Source organism: Rhinoraja longicauda, chromosome 30 (genome assembly GCF_053455715.1).
Source record: "Rhinoraja longicauda isolate Sanriku21f chromosome 30, sRhiLon1.1, whole genome shotgun sequence".
Classification (NCBI taxonomy): Eukaryota; Metazoa; Chordata; class Chondrichthyes; order Rajiformes; family Arhynchobatidae; genus Rhinoraja; species Rhinoraja longicauda.
This window is the reverse complement of record NC_135982.1, coordinates 4,010,886-4,035,426: the sequence shown is the minus strand read 5'-3', so window position 1 is coordinate 4,035,426 and position 24,541 is coordinate 4,010,886. Positions and strand designations below refer to the sequence as shown.

General features: G+C 47.6%; 1 protein-coding gene across 1 annotated transcript in view; it reads right to left on the bottom strand.

Moving 5' to 3' along the window:
• The window catches only part of espn (espin), a 182,887-nt gene that overhangs the window by 101,055 nt on the left and 57,291 nt on the right, over positions 1–24,541 (bottom strand). Inside the window, exons 3-6 of the mRNA XM_078425730.1 lie at positions 21,361–21,547; positions 19,479–19,661; positions 7,337–7,468; positions 3,235–3,469 (exon numbers count right to left, since the gene is read on the bottom strand). Of these exons, the coding sequence (XP_078281856.1) occupies positions 3,235–3,469; positions 7,337–7,468; positions 19,479–19,661; positions 21,361–21,547 (737 nt within the window). The remainder of the gene's footprint in view (positions 1–3,234; positions 3,470–7,336; positions 7,469–19,478; positions 19,662–21,360; positions 21,548–24,541) is intronic.

Below are 24,541 nucleotides of genomic sequence, written 5' to 3'. Positions count from 1 at the left end.
ATGCAATAGATGAGGTTGGAGGAGGTGCAGGTGAACCTTTGTCTCACCTGGAAAGACTGTTTGGGTCCTTGGATGGATTTGAGGGGGGAGGTAAAGGGACAGGTGTTGCATCTCGTGCAGTTGCAGGGGAAATGGCCGGGGATGGGGTGGTTTGGGTAGGAAGGGACGAGTGGACCAGGGAGTTACGGAGGGAATGGTCTCTGCGGAACGCAGAGAGGGGAGGGGATTGGAAGATATGGCCAGTGGTGGGGTCCCGTTGTAGGTGACGGAAATGTTGGCGGATGATTTGTTGGATCCGCTGGCTGGTGGGGTGGAAGGTGAGAACGAGGGGGATTCTGTCCTTGTTGCGAGTGGGGGGAGGGGGAGCAAGAGCGGAGCTGCGGGATGTAGAAGAGACCCTAGTGAGAGCCTCATCTATAATGGAAGAGTTCACACAAAATAACTCAAAGTGCTGGATTAACTCAGTGGGTTATCAGTCTGCACAAGGGTCCTGAACAAAAACGTCGCTTATCCATGTTCTTCAGAGATGCTACCCAACCCGCTGAGTTACTCCAGCACTTTGGCTTTTTTGAAACCAGCACCTGCAGTTCCTTGTATTTTTGCATTCTCAGAACGATTGAGCTTGTAATCTTTTGCTCCACCACTAGATGGAAGCAGAGCCTCACCAACTAACCCGCGGAGCCATTCTGCAGGTCTGGGATAGTCACTAACCATGGTGGGAACATTAAATTGAGATTATCTCTATAGTCGTGGCACTGCAGGGCAATGTTCCAATAACTTTAACAGTGTTTCTTTTCTTGTACTTCAGTATAGTGGCGGCACAGTGGCACAGCTGGCACAGTGGCACAGCTGGCACATCTGGCAGGGCTGCTGCCACATGGCACCAGAGACCTGCGTTCGATCCTAAACTCGGGCGCTTGTGGAGTTTGCACATTTCCCTGTGACCACGTGGGTCTCCTCCAGGTGATCCGGTTTCCTCCCACATCTCAAGAACATATAGGTTAATTGGCCTCTGTAAATTGCCCCTAATGTACAGGGAGTGAATGCAAGGTAGAACAACATGGAACTAGTGTGAATGGTTGGTGTGGACTTGACGGGTCTGTTTCCACACTGTATCACAACAGCACAAAGCAGTAAGTTTTCCCAAGTCAACTCTGGTCGCAACACCAATATCTGCACTTTCTCTGTAACTGTATTCAGCTCTCTGTTTATTTTCTCTTTTGCACTGTCTGTTGTACTTATGCATGATTCTATGTTTCTATGTTTCTATATGTCTGCACTCATGTATGATGTGATCTACCTGGATAACACACAACACAAAGCTTTCACTGTATCTCAGTATTAAGCCAACACTATCAGTTCCTTCTCCTTTGTGATGTAGTTTCCCCACTGTTACTCTGTCAAGCCTGTTTGAGACACTGTAAGGAGTTTGTACGTTCTCCCCGTGACCTGCGTGGGTTTTCTCCGAGATCTTCGGTTTCCTCCCACACTCCAAAGACGTACAGGTATGTAGGTTAATTGGCTGGGTAAATGTAAAAATTGTCCCTAGTGGGTGTAGGATAGTGTTAATGTACGGGGATCACTGGGCGGCACGGACTTGGAGGGCCGAAAAGGCCTGTTTCCGGCTGTAGATATATGATATGATATGATGATACTCAACACCTCCACATAGGGGTGCCAACTATCTCACTCCCAAATAAGGGACAAGGTGACGTCACCACCCTGCACCCCACGTGACCTCACCCAGCCAGCGGCCACATGTTCCCGCTTCACCAATGGCGGCCGCCCGGGCCAGGAGGCAGGTTGCTATGCAACCTCTCGGCCTACACTGTCTGGACCTACAGCATCCGGGCCTACAGCGTCTGGGCCTACAGCGTCTGAACCTACAGCGTCCGGGCCTACAGCACTCCCCAAGCCTAATACGGGACAAGGGTGGTCCCATACGGGACAAACCAATTTAGCCCAAAATACGGGATGTCCCGGCTAATACAGGACAGTTGGCAACCCTACCTCTACAACACCCGGCCTTCAGTATTTTCTGGAGAAAGACCAACTTTTCTTCCTCCCATGTAGCTAAAGAGCATCTTCCGATGATAAGAAAAAGGGATCGAGGCAGAGTCGTACAGCATTGCTTCCACAAACTAGGGTCCTGTCTGATTCACCTCTGCCCCATTGAACTTTGTCTCTGGAACTGATGCGCTACAATGCTGAGAACTACATTCTGCACTCTGTATCTTCCTCTCTGCTCTATCTATTGTACTTGAGTTTGAACTGATTGTATATATGCATAGTATTGTCTGATCTGATTGAATAGCATGAAAAACAAGGCTTCTTAATGTACCTCAGTACGCATGACAATAATAAATCTAAACCTAATCAGAACCGGCCCCTTCAGCCCATGTGCATTGGGCTTCTCAAGCCCCCCTGACATTCAATGGCTCATCTGATCTTAGCCTCAACTCCATTTTCCTGCCTGGTCCCCAAAACCCTTGTCCCCTCCATCGTCCAAAATTGCCCACCATGGCCTAGAAAATGTCCAATGGCCAGGCCTCAACAGCTCCCTGCAGTAGAGGATTCCAAAGATTCACCAACCTCAGTGATGGAAGTTCTTCCACAACTGCCTGTGAAACAGCTGACACCCCTCCCCAACTTCAATTCTGAAACCATGCCCCCTTCTTCCAGCGATCTTGAGGTCCACCCCAGAGTCTTAGACTAAGAGACTCAAACAGCACCTTAATAGGTCCTTCGGCCCAACTTGCCCATACCGACCAAGGTGCCCAATCTGTGCTGGTTCCACCTGCCCGCAGTTTGGCCCATATCCATCTAAACCTTTCCCAATCCATGTACCTGTCCGACCTGAAACGTCACCCATTCCTTCTCTCCGGAGATGCTGCCTGACCAGCTGAGTTATTCCAGCATTTTGTGTCTACCTTCGATTTTAACCAGCATCTGCAGTTTTTTTCTTACAACTTTCCTTTCGTGTGGTGAAACCACTCACGTTTGTACCTTAGTGTGTAGAGTAGTGGTGGTGTATGTGATCGTTATTTGGGCTGGACTCGGTGGGCTGAAGGGCTTGTTTCTGTGCTGGATCTCTAAATGAAACCACATCTATTTCTCATGGTTTTGTACACCACTATAAGACTACACCTCCCCCTGTACTGCCAGGGATGAGGTGCTGGCCTGTGTGGCCTCTCCCTGGAGCTCAGGCCCCCGCCACACTTTGCTGAGCACCACCTTGACCCGGGCTCTGGCCCTGAGCCGGGGGACTGCTGGTCTTCTCCCTCGTGCTGGACTGACTGGAGTGGTAGGAGTCGTAGTTGGAGATGGTGCTGGCGGGCGAGGCCAGCTCGATGGTGGTGGTCTGCTGCTGGGAGGAGAGGGTAGTGTTGGGCGATGACACTCCCGAATCCGGCAGCTTGTGCTCGAGGTCGGTGGAAGGGTCTCGGGACAGCACCCGGTGCTCCACACTCTGAAAGAAGACAGAGGCTGGCGTTAACACGGCTCCCGCGTACCTTGGGTTGCCAACATTCTCACTCCCAAATAAGGGACAAAAGGTGACGTCACCGCCCCGCGCCCCATGTGACCTCACACAGCCAGCGGCCACGTGCTCCCGCTCCACCAATGGCGGCCGCCCTGACCGGGAGGCGGGTTGCCAGGCAACCTCCGTTAGGCGCCCCCCGGACCTACAGTGTCCGGGCCTACTGTATCCGGGCCTACAGTGTCCGGGCCTACAGTGTCCGGGCCTACAGCGCCCCCCGGACCTACAGTGTCCGGGCCTACAGTATCCGGGCCTACTGTATCCGGGCCTACAGTGTCCGGGCCTACAGTGTCCGGGCCTACAGTGTCCGGGCTTACAGCGCCCCCCGGACCTACAGTGTCTGGGCCTACAGTATCCGGGCCTACTGTGTCCAGGCCTACTGTGTCAGGGCCTACTGTGTCCGGGCCTACAGTGTCCGGGCCTACAGTGTCCGGGCCTACTGTGTCCGGGCCTACAGTATCCGGGCCTACTGTGTCAATAGACAATAGACAATAAGACAATAGGTGCAGGAGTAGGCCATTCAGCCCTTCGAGCCAGCACCGCCATTCAATGCGATCATGGCTGATCACTCTCAATCAGTACCCCTTTCCTGCCTCTCCCCATACCCCCTCACTCCGCTATCCTTAAGAGGTCTATCCAGCTCTCTCTTGAAAGCATCCAACGAACTGGCCTCCACTGCCTTCTGAGGCAGAGAATTCCACACCTTCACCACTCTCTGACTGAAAAAGTTCTTCCTCATCTCCGTTCTAAATAATAATAATAATAATGTATTTTATTTATATAGTGCTTTTCATATACTCAAAGACGCTTTACAGAGATTTAGAGAACATAGGGAAATGAATAAATAGATAAATAAGTAAATAAATAAACGAACAGAGAAAGGAGACAGAAGGTGAGGTGACCTTCAGTGGTTGAAGGCAGTACTGAACAGGTGAGACTTCAGCGATGTTTTGAATGTGGTGAGTGTGGAGGAGTCTCTAACGGTTTGGGGTAGTGAGTTCCATAGGGTGGGAGCAGCGATGGAGAAAGCCCTGTCCCCCCAGGATCTGAGTTTGGTCCGGATGTGGGGGGATAGGAGATTGGCAGCAGCAGAGCGGAGGGTGCAGGTGGGAGTGTGCCTGTGGAGGAGGTCGGTCAGGTAGGATGGGGCCAGGTTATGGAGGGCTTTGTAGGTTATGAGGAAGATTTTGTACTGGATTCTCTGGGGGATGGGGAGCCAGTGGAGTTTATAAAGGACGGGTTTATAAATGGCCTACCCCTTATTCTTAAACTGTGGCCCCTTGTTCTGGACTCCCCCAACATTGGGAACATGTTTCCTGCCTCTAATGTGTCCAATCCCCTAATTATCTTATATGTTTCAATAAGATCCCCCCTCATCCTTCTAAATTCCAGTGTATACAAGCCTAATTGCTCCAGCCTTTCAACATACGACAGTCCCGCCATTCCGGGAATTAACCTAGTAAACCTACACTGCACGCCCTCAATAGCAAGAATATCCTTCCTCAAATTTGGAGACCAAAACTGCACACATTACTCCAGGTGCGGTCTCACCAGGGCCCGGTACAACTGTAGAAGGACCTCTTTGCTCCTATACTCAACTCCTCTTGTTATGAAGGCCAACATTCCATTGGCTTTCTTCACTGCCTGCTGTACCTGCATGCTTCCTTTCAGAGACTGATGCACTAGGACACCCAGATCTCATTGAACATCCCCTCTTCCTAACTTGACACCATTCAGATAATAATCTGCCTTTCTATTCTTACTTCCAAAGTGAATAACCTCACACTTATCTACATTAAACTGCATCTGCCATGTATCCGCCCACTCACACAACCTGTCCAAGTCACCCTGCAGCCTTATTGCATCTTCCTCACAATTCACACTACCCCCCAGCATAGTATCATCTGCAAATTTGCTAATGGTACTTTTAATCCCTTCATCTAAGTCATTAATGTATATCGTAAATAGCTGGGGTCCCAGCACCGAACCTTGCGGTACCCCACTGGTCACTGCCTGCCATTCCCGAAAGGGACCCATTTATCCCCACTCTTTGCTTTCTGTCTGTCAACCAATTTTCTATCCATGTCAGTACCCTACCCCCTGTGTCCGGGCCTACAGTATCCGGGCCTACTGTGTCTGGGCCTACTGTGTCCGGGCCTACACTATCCGAGCCTACAGCACCCCCCGAGCCTAATACGGGACAAGGGCGGTCCCGTACAAAACAAAGCAATTTAGCCCAATATACTTGTCCCGGTCCAATTCGAGACAGTTGGCAACCCTACAGTTGGCGTACCGCTAGCTTAAAGGTCCATGTTTCTCCCGTCAGTTCCCAGCCGGTTGCTCCTCCCACGGCACGGATCAACTCTACACGCCTCATCTTCCGAGTGTGGCTGGTCACAGATCCCATCAAAACCTGCTCCCAACGGACCCCACACCCTGAACCATGGAGCAGACTGCCACACGCCCAAGCACCAGAGTGCCATCACCCAAGCCCACCGTGGCACAGCTGCCTCACAGCTCCAGCGACCAAGGGTTCAATCCTGACCTCAGGATGCTGTCTGCGTGGAGTTTGCACGTTAATTAGCCACTGTAAATTACCCACAGTCTGAAAGTGACATATAATGTGTGGAATATGGGGTGATGAAGTAGAGTTGGATTAGCACTAGCCCAGTGTGAGTTAGTGAACTGCCCCAGTGTGTGTTAGTGAACTGCCCCAGTGTGTGTTAGTGAACTGCCCCAGTGTGTGAAATGCCTCAGTGAGTTAGTGAATTGTTACAGTGTGAAAAGCCAATAAAATATCATGGGGACTAAGCATTAGATAAATTCTGAGCGTAAAAAATAACAAAATTTTGGCAGTACAATATGAGACCTAAACAATTAATTTCTGCTAAAACATGGAGCCTAAAGTGGAAAAGCAAAGAGAATCTATTGTTACAGGTTGTGCCACACCTGGAAGACAACGTATAATTCTGAATATCACACTTCAGGTGGGCTACACAGGGGACCTCATTGAATCGTAACGAATGGTGAAAGGCCTGAATAGTGTGGATGTGAAGAGCATGTTTCCATTCGTGGGCGAGTCTAGGACCAAAAGGGCATAATCTCAAAATAAAAGGGCATACCTTCAGAAAGGAGATGAGGAGGAATTTCTTTAGTCAGAGTGGTGAATCCGTGGAATTAATTGCCACAGTGGCCTGTGGAGGCCAAGTCATTGGATATTTTTAAGGTGGAGATTGACAGATTCTTGATTAGTACGGGTGTCAGGGGTTATGGGGAGAAGGCAGGAGAATGGGGTTGAGATGGAACAATAGATCAGCTATGATTGAATGGCAGAGTAGACTTGATGGGCCGAATGGCCTAATTCTGCTCCTGTAATTTATGAACTTACATCAGAAAATCACCGTCTATGGGGATAGTGTGTCAGGGTGCAGTGCAGTGGTAGAGCAACTACCTTACAGTGCCTGGGTTCCATCCTGACTACGGGTGCTGTCTGTACGGAGTTTGTACGTTCTCCCTGTGACCTATGTGGGTTTTCCCCGAGATCTTCTGTTTCCTCCCACATTCCAAAGATGTACAGGTTTGTCAGTTAATTGGCTTGGTATAAATGTAAATTGTCCCTAGTGTGCATAGGATAGTGTTAGTGTGCGGGGATCGCTGGGCAGCGCGGACTCAGTGGGCCGAAGGGCCTGTTTCCGCGCTGCATCTCTAAACTAAACTAAACAAAAACAAAGAACCCACTTGTGGCATTAATGACAGGAACTCCTTCATAAATGTGCAGCCCATTACTGATTCTCTTACCATGCTCTCGACTGTCTTCAGGTACTTGGTGCATTGAGCGTGTCCATTGTAGTCGGCCAGGTCGGCCGCTGTGTAGCCATCATTGTCACAAACGGCCAAATCAGCACCATTGACCACCAGGATCTGGCAACACTGCATCAACAAGAGGAATCATAAGCATCCCACCTACACGTGAAACAATGCGTAATAAATGTAGCTGTTCACAAAATGCTGGAGTAACTCAGCAGGTCAGGCAGCATCTCGGGATAGAAGGAATGGGTGACGTTTCGGGTCGAGACCCTTCTTCAGTCTGAAGAAGGGTCTCGACCCGAAACGTCACCCATTCCTTCTCTCCCGAGATGCTGCCTGACCTGCTGAGTTACTTCAGCATTTTGTGAATAAATACCTCCGATTTGTACCAGTATCTGCAGTTATCTTCTTATAATAAATGTAGATGTGCTGACTGTAGCTGGGTGAGGTCAGCCTAATAGGTATCCTAAAGATCTGCTCCATGTTTAACACAAGGATGGATTGGAAAGGTTTAGAGGGATATGGGCTAATCGCAGGTAAATGGGACGAGTGTAGGTGGGGCATCTTGGTCAGCATGGACGAGTTGGACCAAAGGGCCTGTTTCCATGTTGCATGACTCCATGACGGTTTTTACTTCAGTAATGCTCAGCACTGCTGGTAGAGTAATCGTTGGAATCATTGGAATCAACATGGTACACATTAACTCCAGCCTACCAAGCAGCCTTGACCCACTGCAGTTTGCCTGCACCACAATAGTTCCACAGTTGATGCCATCTCCCTGGCCTCACATACATTCCTGGAATATCTGGATCAGAAGGCCACCTACATCATTAGAATAGGCCATTCGGCCTATCAAGTTTACTCTGCCATTCAATCATGGCTGATCTATCTTTCCCTCTTAACCCTATTCTCTTGCCTTCTCCCCATAACCCAACAACTCATTCATGTTAACTACCAGACACACGTCTGTGTTCATCCCATCTCCCAGCATTTCATCCATTGTCTTCTCAGCAGAGATTTAGGTGCTGATCTAGACATTTCTCAAATGCTGTCAGCGACCAGCTTTTGCCACTCTTTCTGGCAGTGCATTCCTAATACCCACACTCTCTGGGTGCAACATCCCCTCTAAATCCCCTTACCTTAAACCTGCCTCCTCTAGTTATATTTATCCCTGATCTGCGGAAACGTTTGCCGTCATCTGCTCGACCGATACTCCTCATAACTTTAATACTTCAGTCATGCCCTCTCGTAATCATCGACACTCCAGGGTGAACAGACCCAGAATCTCCGGTCTCTCCTCATGCAAACTGCTTCCTCCCAGGCACCATTCCAGTGAATCTTCTCTGCACCTTCTCCAGAGAGATCACACCTTCCCTGTGGCAGTGACCAGAACTGCACGCAGTACTCCAGCTGAGGTCTGACAAGGAATTTATACGGATGGGGCCTTACATTCCTACTTCTGTGCTTGATGCCCCTACTAATAAAAGGCAGTATCCATAAACCTTCCTACCAATGATATCTACCTGCGTGCCATCTTGAAATATCTACGGACTTGTAGATCTCTGGACGATCGATATTTCTACCTTCAAAAGTCGAGGAGAGAGTGGGAGAGCAGCCATCTTGTTGAAAAAAATCAATTAAAAAAAATCGGTTGGAGAAAGGGAGAGAGTTAATTATTGGCTGGTTTAATGTGTGCTCATTTGGGAAGGCAGGACATAGATTGAAGCAGGTGTCTGATTGAGTGGGAATAAAGTGTGCATTTTCTGGCTGGCTGCCAGAAAACTAGGGTTCCGCAAGGGTTGGTGTTGGGGCAGCTACTTGTCACGTTGAATATTGATACAAGATGGAATTGATGGGTTTGTGGCCAAGTTTGTGGGTGGTACAAAGATAGGTGGAGGGGCAGGTAGTGCAGAGAAAAAAGGGAGGACTTGGACAGGTTGGAAGAGTGGGAAGAGAAGTGGCAGATGGAATATTGTGTATGTAGTCTTGCACTTCAGTAGAAGGAATAAAGTAGAGTCTATTTTCTCTGGTTTTCTCCCACATCACAAGGGCGTGCGGGTTTGTAGTTTAGTTTAGAGATACAGCGTGGAAAGAGGCCCTTCGGCCCACCGAATCCACACTGACCAGCGATCCCCGCACACTGACACTATCCTACACACATAGATACATGGATACATAGACAATAGGTACAGGAGTAGGCCATTCGGCCCTGCGAGCCATTCAATGTGATCATGGCTGATCATCCACAATCAGGACCCCGTTCCTGCCTTCTCCCCATATCCCTTGATTCCGCTAGCTCTAAGAGCTCTCACTAACTCTCTTTTGGATGCATCCAGTGAATCGGCCTCCACTGCCTTCTGAGGCAGAGAATTCCACAAATTCACATCTCTCTGTGTGAAAAAGTTTTTCCTCATCTCAGTTCTAAAGGGCCTACCCTATTCTTAAACTGTGGCCCCTGGTTCTGGACCCCTCCCAACATCGGGAACATGTTTCCTGCATCTAGTGTGTCCAATCCCTTAATAATCTTATATGTTTCAATAAGATCCCCTCTCATCCTTCTAAATTCCAGTGACTGTAAGCCCTGTCGACCCAGTCTTTCATCATATGACAGTCCCGCCATCCCGGGAATTAACCTGGTGAACCTACGCTGCACTCCCTCAATAGCAAGAATGTCCTTCCTCAAATTAGGAACAGTGGGGATAATTTACATTTATACCAAGCCAATTAACCTACAACCCTGTACATCTTTGGAGTGTGGGAGGAAACCGAAGATCTCAGGGAAAACCCACACAGGTCTCAGGGAGAACATACAAACTCCTTACAGACAGCACCCGTAGTTAGGATCGAACCTGAGTCCCAGGTCTCTGGTGCTGGAAGGCAGCTACTCTACCACTGCACCACCGTGCCGCCCTGATTTAATTGTAGGTAAATTGGCCTCTGTAAAAATTATTCCTAATGTTTAGGGAACGGATGAGAAAGTGGAATAACAGAACTAATGTGAAAAGGTGATCGATGGTTGATGTGCACTCGATGGGCCAAAGGGTCTCTTTCCAAGGTGCATCTCTCAAACAATTAAAAAGGTAGATGTGATTGGCTTGGGAAGAATACAGAAGCCTTGTGGAATAAACATAATGTAGGAATAAACATAAACTGGAGAAACAAACATCTCCCATTCCGTACTGTTGTATCAACTGGCTGGAAATAAAACCTGCTGTTTGGCAAAGGGGAGGAGATTGCAGGCTGTGTGAATGATGAGCGTTTGACGGCACTGGGCCTGTACTCGCTGGGGTTTAGAAGGATGAGGGGGGACCTCATTATAATTTACCGAATAGTGAGCGGCTTGGATCGAGTGGATGTGGAGAGGATGTTTCCACTAGTGGGAGAGTCTAGGACCAGAGGTCATAGCCTCACATTAAAAGGACTTTCCTTTGGGAAGATGAGGAGGATTTTTTTCTAGTCAGAGGGTGGTGAATCTGTGGAATTGTTTGCCACAGAAGGCTGTGGAGGCCATCAATGGATATTTTTAAGGCAGAGATAGATAGATGCCTGATTAGTACGGATGTCAGGGATTATGGGGAGAAAGCAGGGGAATAGGGTTAGAAGGATGGATCAGCCATGATTGAATGGCGGAGCAGGCTTGATGGGTCAAATGGCCGAATTCTGCCCCTATCACTGTAATACTGTAATACACATGACAATAAACAAAACTAAACACATGATCTTATGACCTTACAATAGCCCCCCTGGATGTGAGCCTGGTGCCAGGAGATCCCAATGTTCATGTCAACTCTGCTCTGCCTTCACTATTTTTATTCCCTATTGTACAAACTCTACCTAGCTTCTCCCACAAGGTATCTCTGAGCTACTGATGGTGCACTTGAAATCAAACCTCCTAACTACAGGAGGCTATGTGGACGGATGGAGCATCATTTGTATTGAATATTGATTTAATTTATTACTGATTAAAAAGTAACGGTGAAGGGGGCAAAGTTTAAAGGAGACGTGAGGGCAAGTTAGTTTACACTGGCTGGAGTGTGCTGCTGGGAGTGGGCATTGAAGAGATATGTTTGTGGCATTTAAAAGACCTTTGGATGGGCACATGGATATGCAGGGAACGGAGGGATATGGGTTATGTGCTGGCAGATAAGTGATGGTCTTGGCATCATGTTCGGACATTGTTGTCAAAGGTCCTGTTCTTGTGCTTTGCTGTTCTATGATGTATGATTATCGGCATGAGGTAATGTCAATCATTAATAATCATGTGTTGGTGTCTTAGTGTTTGAGAACACCAGATAAAGCCATCACATAATTACTAAGAATCAACAACATTAATACCACAGCCATGAATGCACACCAATGCCCCTACTTCCTGAGGAGACTGGGGAAATTCTGCATGTCCCCATTGTCTCTTACAAACTTCTACAGATGCATCAGAGAAAGCATGCTGTTGGGTTGCTTCGCAGCTTGGTTTGGGAACAGCTCTGCTCAAGACCGCAAGACATTGCAGAGATTTGTAGATGTGGCCCTGTCTCTCACACAGACCTGACTCAAGTCAAGTCAAGTTTATTTGTCACATACACATACACGATGTGCAGTGAAATGAAAGTGGCAATGCTTGCGGATTGTGCAAAATAAAGTTACAATTACAGCATATAAATTAAAATTAATACAGAAAAGAAAATTTAGTCCCTGGAGTTATAATAGTTAACAGTTTCTGATGGCCTGTGGGAAGAAACTCCATCTCATCCTCTCTGTTTGCCTGACCGTAGCATCTGGAACAGTCCGTTGCTGGGGTGGCAGGGGTTCTTCATAATCTTGCTTGCTCTGGATCTGCACCTCCTGATGTATAGGTCCTGCAGGGGGACCAGTGTAGTTCCCATGGTGCGTTCTGCCGAATGCACTACTCTCTGCAGGACCTTCCTGTCCTGGGCAGAGCTGTTCCCAAACCAGACTGTAATGTTGCCGGACAGGATGCTCTCTACAGCCCCAGAGTAGAAGCATTGAAGGATCCTCAGAGACACTCTGAATCTCCTCAGCTGTCTGAGGTGGCAAAGGCGCTGCTTTGCCTTACCCACCAGTGTGGCAATGTGTGTTGTCCATGTCAGACCCTCTTTGATGTGGACTCCCAGGTATTTAAAGCTGCTCACCCTATCCACAGTAGACCCACCAACAACTCCATTTACATGTCATGTTGCCTCGGAAAAACAGCCAATATAATGAAGGACATCCCTCCCTGGTCATTCCTTCTTCTCTCTGGCAAAAAGTACAGAAACTTCTTTTCCCTGCCTCTGTTGGACAGAAGATACAGAAGCTTGAAAGCGCGCACCACCAGACACGGGAACAGCGTCTTCCCCTCTGTAATCATGCTCTTGAATGGTCCTTCCCTCAGCGAGGGTACTGTCCAATTCACCTCTACCCCTTGCAGACATTGGACTTTGTCTGTGTGTTGCGCTACAATGCTGAGAAGTATATTCTGCACTCTGTATCTTCCCCTATGCCCTGCCTATTGTACTTGAGTTTAGCTTGATTGTATTTATTATAGTATGATCGGCCCTGGTTGGACAGCATACAAAACAAAGCTTTTCACTGTACCTCAGTACACGTGACAATAATCAACCGAAACACTGATTTCTAAATAACTTGAATGTCATGCCTCGTGGTTCTGAGACCAAATGCTTGACCAGCAGATGGGAGAGTGTGTATGTACAGTATAGCACCAATGATACCTGATTCCTTTATTGGCTACGGACCATGACAATTTGACAAGTAATTTCCAGATTGTGCCTCAATATCTTCCTTCCATTGAAGATGCAGAAAATTCAGAGACTAAAGGAGTTTTAGTGTGTTTAAGTGATTGTAATGAAAACTACTGACCTCATTGAAACAGCAACACAAAACACTGCATGCTGAGCAGAAATCTAAGAATTATGATTCTCAATCTTCTCCCTTATCTTTCTTCTCTTAAAGTCCATAATGCACATTGAGAAATAATGGTCCTCCAATTATTTTAAAGTGAGGGGAAAGATTTAATAAGAACCTGAGGGGCACCTGAGTTTTTTTTTACACAAAAGCTGGTGGGTGTATGGAACGAGTTGCCAGAGGAGGTAGTTGTGGCAACGTTTAAGAGACTTTTCGACAGGTATATGGGTAAGATAGTTCCAGAGGGCTATGGGCCAAGAGCAGGCAGGGAAGACTAGTGTAGAAGGGGCATGTTGGTCGGTATGGGCAAGTTGGACTGAAGGGCCTGTTTCCACGCTGTGAATCTATTTACTTGCCAGTCTATTTTACAAATGTGTATGGCCGGACTATTTGAGTGTCATCTTCGACACCAAGTAATGGGACCTCCTTTCACTGTTGACGTTATTGAAGAGGAATAACAAGAATGAAACTTGTACGATGTCTCCGCTTTCTGGAGGTATGGGCACATTATTATTTCCCAATACTGCCCAGTGGAGACATTTAATATTTGAGAACACAAGTTGAGAATCCTCTTCCATTGTTTCATCTGATGTATTTATTAATTAAACTAGGAGGACATTTTCTGTGAGACTTATCCTAAAATTATTCCAAATATCATTACTCAATAGGAGGCCATTCAGCCCATTAAATCAATGCAGGCTCACAGAGCAAAAACCATTCCCTTCAATATACATGACTTGACATTGTACAGGTCACCCAGGTTCCTGTGAATTGCTCGTAACCCGAATAGTTTGTGAGTGGGAAATATGGCCTCAGACTGCGTGCCCGCGGCAGCAGGAGATGCCAGCAGTCCCGCAACAGCCGGCAAATCCGGTTACACAGCGGTAGAGTTGCTGCCTTACAGCACCGGGGACCTGGGTTCGATCCTGACTATGGGTCCTGTCTGTATGGAGTTTGTACGATCTCCCCGTGACCTGCGTGGGTTTTCTCCAGGATTTCAGGTTTCCTCCCACACTCCAAAGATGTACAGATTTATCAGCTAATTGGCTTTGGCAAAATTATAAATTGTCCCTAGTGTGTGTAGGGCAGTGTTAGTGTACGGGGTGATCGCTGGTCGGCGTGGACTCGGTGGGCCAAAGGGCCAGTTTCCGCGCTGTATCTCTAAACTAAACTAAAATCCATCCCAATGGTCTCCCAAACACTTGCTTGTATGTACGGACAATACATAAATCGGACATTCGTTAAATGGGGGCGACCAGTTTACAGACAATAACCTTAAATAATCCAGAGTGAAGTGGATCCATGTAAACATATTATTACTGAAGGCATACAAGGAACTGCAGATGCTGGTTTACAGAAACAAACGCAAACTAATGGAGTAACTCAGCAGGTCAGGTAGCAGCTCTGGAGAACATGGTTAGGTAACATTTTGGGTTGGGACCCTCCTTCAGATGAATAATGGCGGGGTGGGGGCGGGGCAAAGAAAGCTGGAAGAGAGGTAGGGCAGGACAAAGCCTGGTGAGTGATAGGTGGATGCAGGTGAGGGGTGATTATTTTTAGGTAGATGGTTGAACAAAGGCCAAGAAGACGAGACAAAAAGTGGCAGATAAAGGTAGAAGAGGTGCAAATTGTGAAACCAGAGGAAGGAATATGGGTCGAAGCGGAGGGGAGAAATGGGTGCAAATCCAAATGGGGAATAAGGAGGATGGGGAGGGGGGGGGAGAAGGGGGGGGCGGAGAGGAAAAGTGGGTGGGAATTGCTAATGTTAGCTACCTGAAATCAGAGAATTCAGTGTTCATACCATTGGATTGTAAACTACCCAAGCGGAATATGAGGTGCAGTTCCTCAAGTTTACATGTGGCCTAACTCTGGCAATGGAGGAGGCCCAGGACAGAAAGGTCAGTATGAGAATGGGAAGGGGAATTAAAATGGTTAGCAACTAGGGGATCCAGCAGGCCTTGGCGGACCGAGCATAAGTGTCTGACAAAACAGTGGTTTACGTAAAAAGACACAAAGTGCTGAAGTAACACAGCGGGTCAGGTACAATCTTTGCAGATCATTGACACACTGGGTTACTCCAGCACTTTGTGCCTATTTATTCAGGGGTCATTTCCATGTCTGAATGTGTAATGTATATATTTCCAGCACACAATACTAAACTTCATCTGACAGAGATACACAGGGTCATAACATGACCAAAATGTCAATGTTACTCCATTACGAATAGTATTTGACTTCAATCTGGTCAGTTACAACAGTGACACCTGCTGGCGTAACTCAGTAGGTCAGTGGCATCTGTAGACAACATGGACAGGTGATGTTCAGGTTATGAATCATTCTGAAGAAGGGTCCTGATCCAAATTGTCACCAATCCATGTTCTCCAGATATGCAGCCTGACCCACTTAGTTACTCCAGCATTTTTTGTCTCGTAATAAATGAGGGATTACTTTAATTTGGCATCGTGTTCAGCACAGACATTGTGGGCTGAAGGGCCTGTTGCTGTGCTGTGCTAGTCTATGAACCTGAGGTAGCCTGTGTGTCTCCGTTCACTGTCTGTGTGCGGCCCTGTCGCGGGGAGGGGCCTGTGAGAAAAGTGCGAGTCTTTGGCTGTGAGTCTTCGGCGAGGAGGCTGAGGTGAGGAGGATACACTTGTTTGTGAACCTGATTTGTTTTTTGACACTAAAGTAATGGCAGGCAAGTTGGTGCAGTGTGTTTCCTGCAGGATGTGGGAAGGTAGGGACACCGCTGGAGCTTCTGGGAGCTACACCTGCAAGAACTGTGTCCAGGTGCAGCTCCTGAATGGACGTCTTGTGGAGTTGGAGAAGCAGCTGGATGACCTCAGAACCATCCGGGAATATGAGCGTTTCCTGGACAGGACCTACTGTGAGGCTGTCACGCCAAGGGTCCAGATCGAACGAAGGTGGGAGACCGTTTCAAATGGGAGTAAACATGAACTACATGAGACACCTGTGGCTGTGCCTATTGCAAACAGGTACACCCTCTTGGGAGCTGTCGGGGCAGAAGACACTTCCAGTCCAAGCGGCAGACAGGTCGGTGGCTCTAATCCAGGCAAGGAGACTCGACCGGGGAGACCGAAGTCGGGAAGAGCCATAGTGGTGGATGACTCCATTGTCCGAGGTACGGACAGTAGATTCTGTGGTGGCAGGCGGGACTTGAGGATGGTCTGTTGCCTCCCTGGTGCCAGGGTTCAAGACATCACGGAACATCCTAGCGAGGGAAGGCGATCAACCGGAAGTAGTTGTGCATGTGGGCATGAACGACATTGGGAGGAAGAGGAAGGAGGTACTGCAACACGAGTTTAAAGAATTAGGAAGAAGACTGAGAAGTAGGACATCGAGGGTGGTTATCTCTGGATTGCTTCCTGTACCTCGTGCTAGTGAGGGCAGGAACAGAGAGATTGGGGATATGAATGTATGGCTGAGGGGCTGGTGCAGGGAACAAGGATTTAGATTTCTAGACCACTGGGATCTCTTCTGGGGTAGGGGTGACCTGTACAAAAGGGACGGGTTACACCTTAACAGCAGGGGGACCAACATTCTGGCAGGCAGGTTTGCTAGTGCTACACGTGTGGGTTTAAACTAAGTAGTGGGGGGGAGGGGTTGACAAATTGGGAATATGAAGATGGAGTTAAAGGGAAAGAGAATACTGGAGAAATTGCAAAGGACTCTCGAATAAATGGGAAGAAAAGTTCTAGATGGGATAAGAGAGTAAGGTCAGGGCCAATGGTGACTGGTGTGAGAGGGGTGGTGAATACCGAGGTTAAAGTGTTGTATTTAAATGCGCGAAGTATAAAAATAAAGTGGATGAGCTTGACGCTCAGTTAGACATTGGCAAGTATGACGTTGTGGGAATTACAGAGACATGGCTACAAGAGGACCAGGGCTGGGAACTGAATATTCAGGGGTACACAATGTATAGAAAAGACAGACAGGTGGGCAGAGGGGGTGGGGTCGCTCTGTTGGTAAGGAATAATATTCATTCCCTTGCAAGGGGTGACATTGAATCAGGAGATGTAGAATCAGTATGGATAGAAATGAGAAATTGTAAGGGTAAAAAGACCCTAATGGGAGTTATCTATAGGCCCCCAAACAGTAGCCTCGACATAGGGTGCAAGTTGAATCAAGAGTTAAAATTGGCATGTCGCAAATGTGATGCTACGGTGGTTATGGGAGATTTCAACATGCAGGTAGACTGGGAAAATCAGGTTGGTACTGGACCCCAGGAAAGGGAGTTTGTGGAATGCCTCTGAGACGGATTCTTAGAACAGCTTGTACTGGAGCCTACCAGGGAGAAGGCAATTCTGGATTTAGTGTTGTGTAATGAATCTGATTTGATAAGGGAACTCAAGGTAAAAGAGCCATTAGGAGGCAGTGATCACAATATGATAAGTTTTAATCTACAAATTGAGAAGGAGAAGGGAAAATCGGAAGTGTCAGTATTACAGTATAGCAAAGAGGATTACAGAGGCATGAGGCAGGAGCTGGCCAGAATTGACTGGGAGGAGGCCCTAGCAGGGAAGACGGTGGAACAGCAATGGCAGGTATTCCTGGGAATAATGCAGAAGTTGCAGGATCAATTCATCCCAAAGAGGACGAAAGATTCTAAGGGGAGTAAGAGGCACCCGTGGCTGACAAGGGAAGTCAAGGACAGCATAAAAATAAAAGAGAGGAAGTATAACATAGCAAAGAAGAACGGGAAGCCAGAGGATTGGGACTCTTTTAAAGAGCCACAGAAGATAACTAAATATGCAATATGGGGAGAAAAGATGAGGTACGAAGGTAAGCTAGCCAATAATATAAAGGAGGATAGTAAAAGCTTCTTTAGGTATGTGAAGAGGAAAAAAATAGTTAAGGCAAATGTGGGTCTCTTGAAGACAGAAGTGGGGGAATTTATTATGGGGAACAAGGAAATGGCAGACGAAATGGAAGGCAGTGAGAATGGGCCCGCACCTGTCCTCCATTATCACCCTGAGTACCGGCACATCACAGGGCTGTGTTCTGAGCCCCATGCTCTACTCCCTCTTCACACACGACTGTGTTCCTGCATTCGACACCAACACCATTGTCAAGTTTGCAGACGACACAACGGTGATCGGGCTGATCACTAACGGTGATGAAACAAAATACAGAGCGGAGGTGCAGAACCTGGCGGACTGGTGCTCTGATAACAACCTGTCCCTAAATACCACCAAGACCAAGGAGCTGATCATCAACTTCCGTAGGTCACACATCGGGGAATACGCCCCCCTCTTTATCAACGGGGACAGTGTGGAGAGAGTGTCCAGCTTCAAGTTTCTGGGCACTCACATTTTGGAGGACCTAACATGGTCCAATAACACTGCTGTGCTGGTCAAGAAAGCACAGCAACGACTGTTCTACCTAAGAACACTGAAAAAGTCTGGTCCACCCCAACAGTTGCTGACGACATTCTACCGCTCCATAGAGAGCATCCTAACACATGGCATCAGTGGGTAGTCCATAGAGCTCAGAGGACCATCGGAACACAGCTACCAGCCTTGGAGGGCATCTACAATTTGTACAGGGCCCTAGTGAGACCGCACCTGGAGTACTGTGTGCAGTTTTGGTCTCCAAATTTGAGGAAGGATATTCTTGCTATTGAGGGCGTGCAGCGTAGGTTCACTAGATTAATTCCCGGAATGGCGGGACTGTCATATGTTGAAAGACTGGAGCGGCTAGGTTTGTATGCACTGGAATTTAGAAGGATGAGAGGGGATCTTATTGAAACATATAAGATTATTAAGAGGTTGGACACGTTAGAGGCAGGAAACATGTTCCCAATGTTGGGGGAGTCCAGAACCAGGGGCCACAGTTTAAGAATAAGGGGTAGGCCATTTAGAACTGAGATGAGGAAAAACTTTTTCAGTCAGAGAGTTGTGAATCTGTGGAATTCTCTGCCTCAGAAGTTGCAGTGGAGGCCAAATCTCTGAATGCTTTCAAGAGAGAGCTAGATAGAGCACTTAAGGATAGCGGAGTCAGGGGGTATGGGGAGAAGGCAGGAACGGGGTACTGATTGAGAATGATCAGCCCTGATCTCATTGAATGGTGGTGCTGGCTCGAAGGGCCGAATGGCCTCCTCCTGCACCTATTGTCTATTGTCTATTGTCTATTGACCAGCTGTGTGTGTAATCTCTCTGGGTTACAATGCCACTCCACGCGGTGCTGTGAGACTTGCCTCCAGTTCTCCATTCTCCGCAGCGTCGTGCAGTGGAGAACCACCCCAGTTGTCTGTGGCAATTTCACCTCCGTGTAACAGTAGCCAGCTGAGAACCTTGGCATGTCCTTTACTGGCAGCAAAGTGCATTGCTGTGGCCCCTTCACCATCCCTGTCCAACAGGCTGATGTCCGAAAAACTCACCTGCACGGAGGAATGGAGAGGGAATGTTAGCAAGTAAACAAGGGAAATCAGATTGACAATCTCAGGTCAAAATTGGTAATCAAATCTTGCTTGAAGATACAGCATGGAAAAAAAGGCCATGGGCAGCATGGTGGCACAGCAATAGAGATGCTTCCTGGCAGCGCCAGAGACCCGGGTTTGGTCCTGACTACGGATGCTGTCTGTACGGGGTTTTTGCGTTCTCCCTGTGACCGTGTGGGTTTTCTCCGAATGCTCGTTTCCTCCCACACTCCAAAGATGTGCAGGCTTGTAGGTTAATTGGCTGCGGTAAAAACAATTCCAAATTATCCCTCGTGTGTAAGATAGTGTTAGTGTATAGTGTATGGTGTATAGTGTGTAGGATAGTGTTAGTGTATAGTGTGTAGCGTATAGTGTATAGTGTGTAGGATAGTGTTAGTGTATGGTGTATAGTGTGTAGTGTATAGTGTATAGTGTGTAGTGTGTAGGATAGTGTTAGTGTATGGTGTATAGTGTGTAGTGTATAGTGTATAGTGTATAGTGTGTAGTGTGTAGTGTGTAGGATAGTGTTAGTGTATAGTGTATAGTGTGTAGTGTGTAGAATAGTGTTAGTGTATAGTGTATGGTGTGTAGTGTGTAGTGTGTAGTGTGCAGTGTATAGTGTATAGTGTAGTGTATAGTGTGTAGTGTATAGTGTGTAGTGTATAGTGTATAGTGTAGTGTATAGTGTGTAGTGTGTAGTGTGTAGGATAGTGTTAGTGTATAGTGTATAGTGTGTAGTGTGTAGGATAGTGTCAGTGTATGGGGTGATCGCTGGGTTCATTGGGCCAAAGGACCTTTTCTCGCTGTATGTCTAAAGTGTAAAGTCCAAAGACCCTTCAGCCCACCGAGTCCACAGTTCACCCGTTCACACAAGTTCCATGTTTCCCACTTTCTCATCCACTTCCTACACACTCGGGGCAATTTACAGACGGCCATTTCACTTGCAAAACCACACATCTTCCACATCTGGATGTGGGACGAAACCGGAGCACCTGGAGGGAACCTCTGCAATCACACAGAGAATGTGCCCAGACAGCACCTGAGGTCAGGATCCAACCCGGGTCTCTGGCACTGTGTGGCAACACCTCTGCCAGCTGTGTCACCAGTATATCATTGTGTTGGAGTGTACATTGGGGTATCAAAAAAAATCTATATGTTGGATTATCAAAGGAAATCTATATGATGGATTAGCAAAGTAAATCGATATGTTGCATTACCAAAGTAAACAAGACTATTTGGCACGGTGGTGCAACAGTAGAGTTGCTGCCTTCTAACACTTACAGCACCAGAAACCCGGGTTCAATCGCGACTACGGGTGCTGTCTGTACGGAGTTTGTACGTTCTCCCCATGACCTGCATTGGTTTTCTCCGAGATCTTCAGTTTCCTCCCACGCTCCAAAGGTTTGTAGGTTAATTGGCTTGGTGCAAATGTAAAATTGTCCCTAGTGTGTGTCGGATAGTGTTAATGTGCGGGGAGTGGTATGGACTCGGGTTAAAGGGCCTATTCCGTGCTGTATCTCTAAACCCTGAACTAAACTAATCTAAACAAAGTAAACCTATACATTGGATTAGCAAAGTAAATCTATATATTGGGTGACAGAGCAATCTCACCAGTGCAGTGGTGGCCAGCCCAGGCATGGGTTGCGGGAGGACTACCTACCAGCCAGACAATGACCGTGTTGTGGCCCATCTGGGCTGCTGAGTGGAGCGCAGCCATCCCATCGTTGGCGCGTATGTGCGGGTCTGCCGCACACTCCTTCACCAGGTACTGCACGACCTCCAGGTGGCCCTCCTGGCTGGCCAAATAAAGGGGAGTGGCACCGTTTTTCATTTGTGTATTTACAACACTGAAAGGAGAAGAACAAGTATTATTTGTAAACTTTGTGCAATCGATAGAGTCACAGAGACACAGAGCACAAAACCAGGCCATTCGGCCCAACTTGTCCATACCTACCAAGGTGGCCACCTGTCTGCGTTTGGTCTACAACCCTCTAAACCTTTCCTATCTATGTACGTCCGAATGTCTAAATGTTGTTATTGTACCTGCCTGAAATACCTCCCCTGGCAGGTTGTTCCATATATCTACCACCCTTGATGTAAAAAAATGTTGCTCCTCAGGTTTCTATTAAATCTTTCTCTTCTCACCATAAACCTATGACCTCTGGTTCTTGATTTCCCTACTCCCAGTAAAAGACTCTAAGCATTCACCCTATCTATTCCCCTCATGATCTCATACACCTCTACAAGATCACACCTCAGCCTACTGGGCCCCAAGCAAGAAAGTCCAAGCCTGCCCAACCACTCCCTAAAGCTCAGGCCCTCAATCTTTTGGATTACTTCTTCAAAAAACTCAGATTCGTAAGACACGATCTCTCACATACATCGTGGCTGACTATCCCTGATCAGCCCAAATACCCAAATGCATATATATCTTATCCCTCAGAATACTCTCCAGTAATGCTTACCACATACGTTAGGCTCACTGGTCTTTAAGTGCCAGGCTTTTCCTTGCAGCCCTTCTTAAAAAGAGGCACAACATTAGCCTCCTCCAGTCTTCCAGCACCTCACCCATGTTTACCAGGGTGCTCTAGATTCCCACAGTGTCCTCAGATATATCTGATCAGGCCTCGAGATTTATCTATCTTCGTACACCTTAGGACATCAACCACCTCCTCGACCGGAATACAGACTGTCCTCAAGACATCTCCATTAACGGTCCCAAGTTCCCAAGTCTTCATGTCTTCTTCACGGTAAAAACAGAGGAAAAGCACTTGTTGAGGACCTTGCCCATCTCCTGCGGCTCCACACAGAGGTGCCCACTTGGGTTTTTGAGGGGCCCTATTTTAGTTACCCTCTTTCCTTCATGTACATAAAATCTCTCTAGATTTTCCTTCGTATTATCTGCCAGGGTTAACTCCTGCCCCATTTTTGCCTTCCTGATTTCCTTCTCAAGTATGTTCCTCAGTTCATGAAACTCCTCCAGGGATACACTAGATCCTACCTGCCTATACCTGTCCACGCCTCCTTCTTTTCCCTGACCAGAGCCTCAATTTCTCTTGTCATCCAAGCTTCCTTACGCCCACCTGCCGGGACCTTCAATGTAACATGAAAATGGATGCCCTCAACTCTTGTCAGCACATTTTCCGGATGTTCCTTTGCCAGTAAACAACCTACTCCTGTCTAATACCATCAAAGTTGGCCTTGTCCCAATTAAGAATTTTTATGGACCTGCCCTGGCTTCAACCATAACTATCTAAAATCTAGTCGGACAGTGGTCGTTGGTCATAAAAGGCTCACCTGCAGACACTTCAAACACTTGTCCTTCCCATTTACCTTAGAGTAGATCAAGCCTTGCCCTCTCCCATGTAGGGCCTTCTACATATTACCTGAGGAAACTTTCCTGAACACATTTGACAAATTCCAGGTGGCACGGTGGTGCAGCGGTAGAGTTGCTGCCTTACAGCGAATGCAGCGCCGGAGACTCAGGTTCGATCCTGACTACGGGCGCCATCTGTACGGAGTTTGTACGTTCTCCCCGTGACCTGCGTGGGTTTTCTCCGAGATCTTCGGTTTCCTCCCACACTCCAAAGACGTACAGGTATGTAGGTTAATTGACTGGGTAAATGTTTTTAAAAATTGTCCCTAGTGTGTGTAGGATAGTGTTAATGTGCGGGGATCGCTGGGCGGCATGGACTCTGTGGGCCGAAGGGCCTGTTTCCGCGATGTATCTCTAAATCTAAATCTAAAAAATCTAAATCTAAGCCGTTGGTACTTTGACAGTCCCAGTCTATACTGGGAGAGTTAAACTCCCCTACAATGGCAACCTTATTAGTCTTGTAGCTGCCTGCAATCTCCTGACATATTTGTTCTTCTAATTCCCGTTGACTATAAGGGGTCTGTAGTACACTTTCAACAAGCTGATCACCCCCTTTTTACTTCTCAGCTCCACCTGACTGTATGAACCATCAGTAATGTCATCTCTGTCTACTGCTGTGACATTCTCCTTAATCAATAAAGCAATACCCCTCCACTTGTTTGTGCTGAACATGATGCTAAGTTAAATTGATCTCACCTGCCTGTACATAATCCATATCCCTCTATTCTATGCATTTCCATGTACCTACCTAAAAGCTTCTTAAACACCACTATCGTATCTGTCTCGACATCACCCATGGCAGGACGTTCCAGGTCCCCACTACTCTGTGTAAAAAAACTTGCCCCATACATCTCCATTAAACTCTCCCACTCACATCTTCTAGCTATGCCCTCTAGTATTGGACATTTCTTCTCCGTGGATTGTCACCTTGTCGTGGTGGAGAAGCTTGTGTGGTCCTGAGATCCTGAGAGCGATGCCGTCTGGAGCTACGCTCCTGGTAGGGTCACCCATGGCGGTAAGGTCGGGGGGGGGAGGTCCCTGACAAAGAGCAATCCAACCAAGACCTCAATGGTGGAACAGGCAGAGAATGATGGCTGACTTTAGTGGAGCGTCACAACGGCTGGGAAGGCGGATGGATGAAGGCTGCAGCAGACAAGGGTCCCTGGTCGTCTTGGACTCCACGCCACTGGATCCTGACCCAGATCTGTCAAGGACTGTGTGGTGGCTGTCTGTGCACCAGTCTCCCCACGTTAAACAAAGTCACACACAGGCGTACACAGTCATACTGGCTGCGAGTGACCGCCGATGATGATTGGCCATTTGCACCCTGGGGAAAAAGGTTCTGACTGTCTACCCTAACACAATCTGCCACAGGCAATGATGGTCCAATTCTATACTGCTATCATTGACAATAGACAATAGACAATAGACAATAGGTGCAGGAAGAGGCCATTTGGCCCTTCGA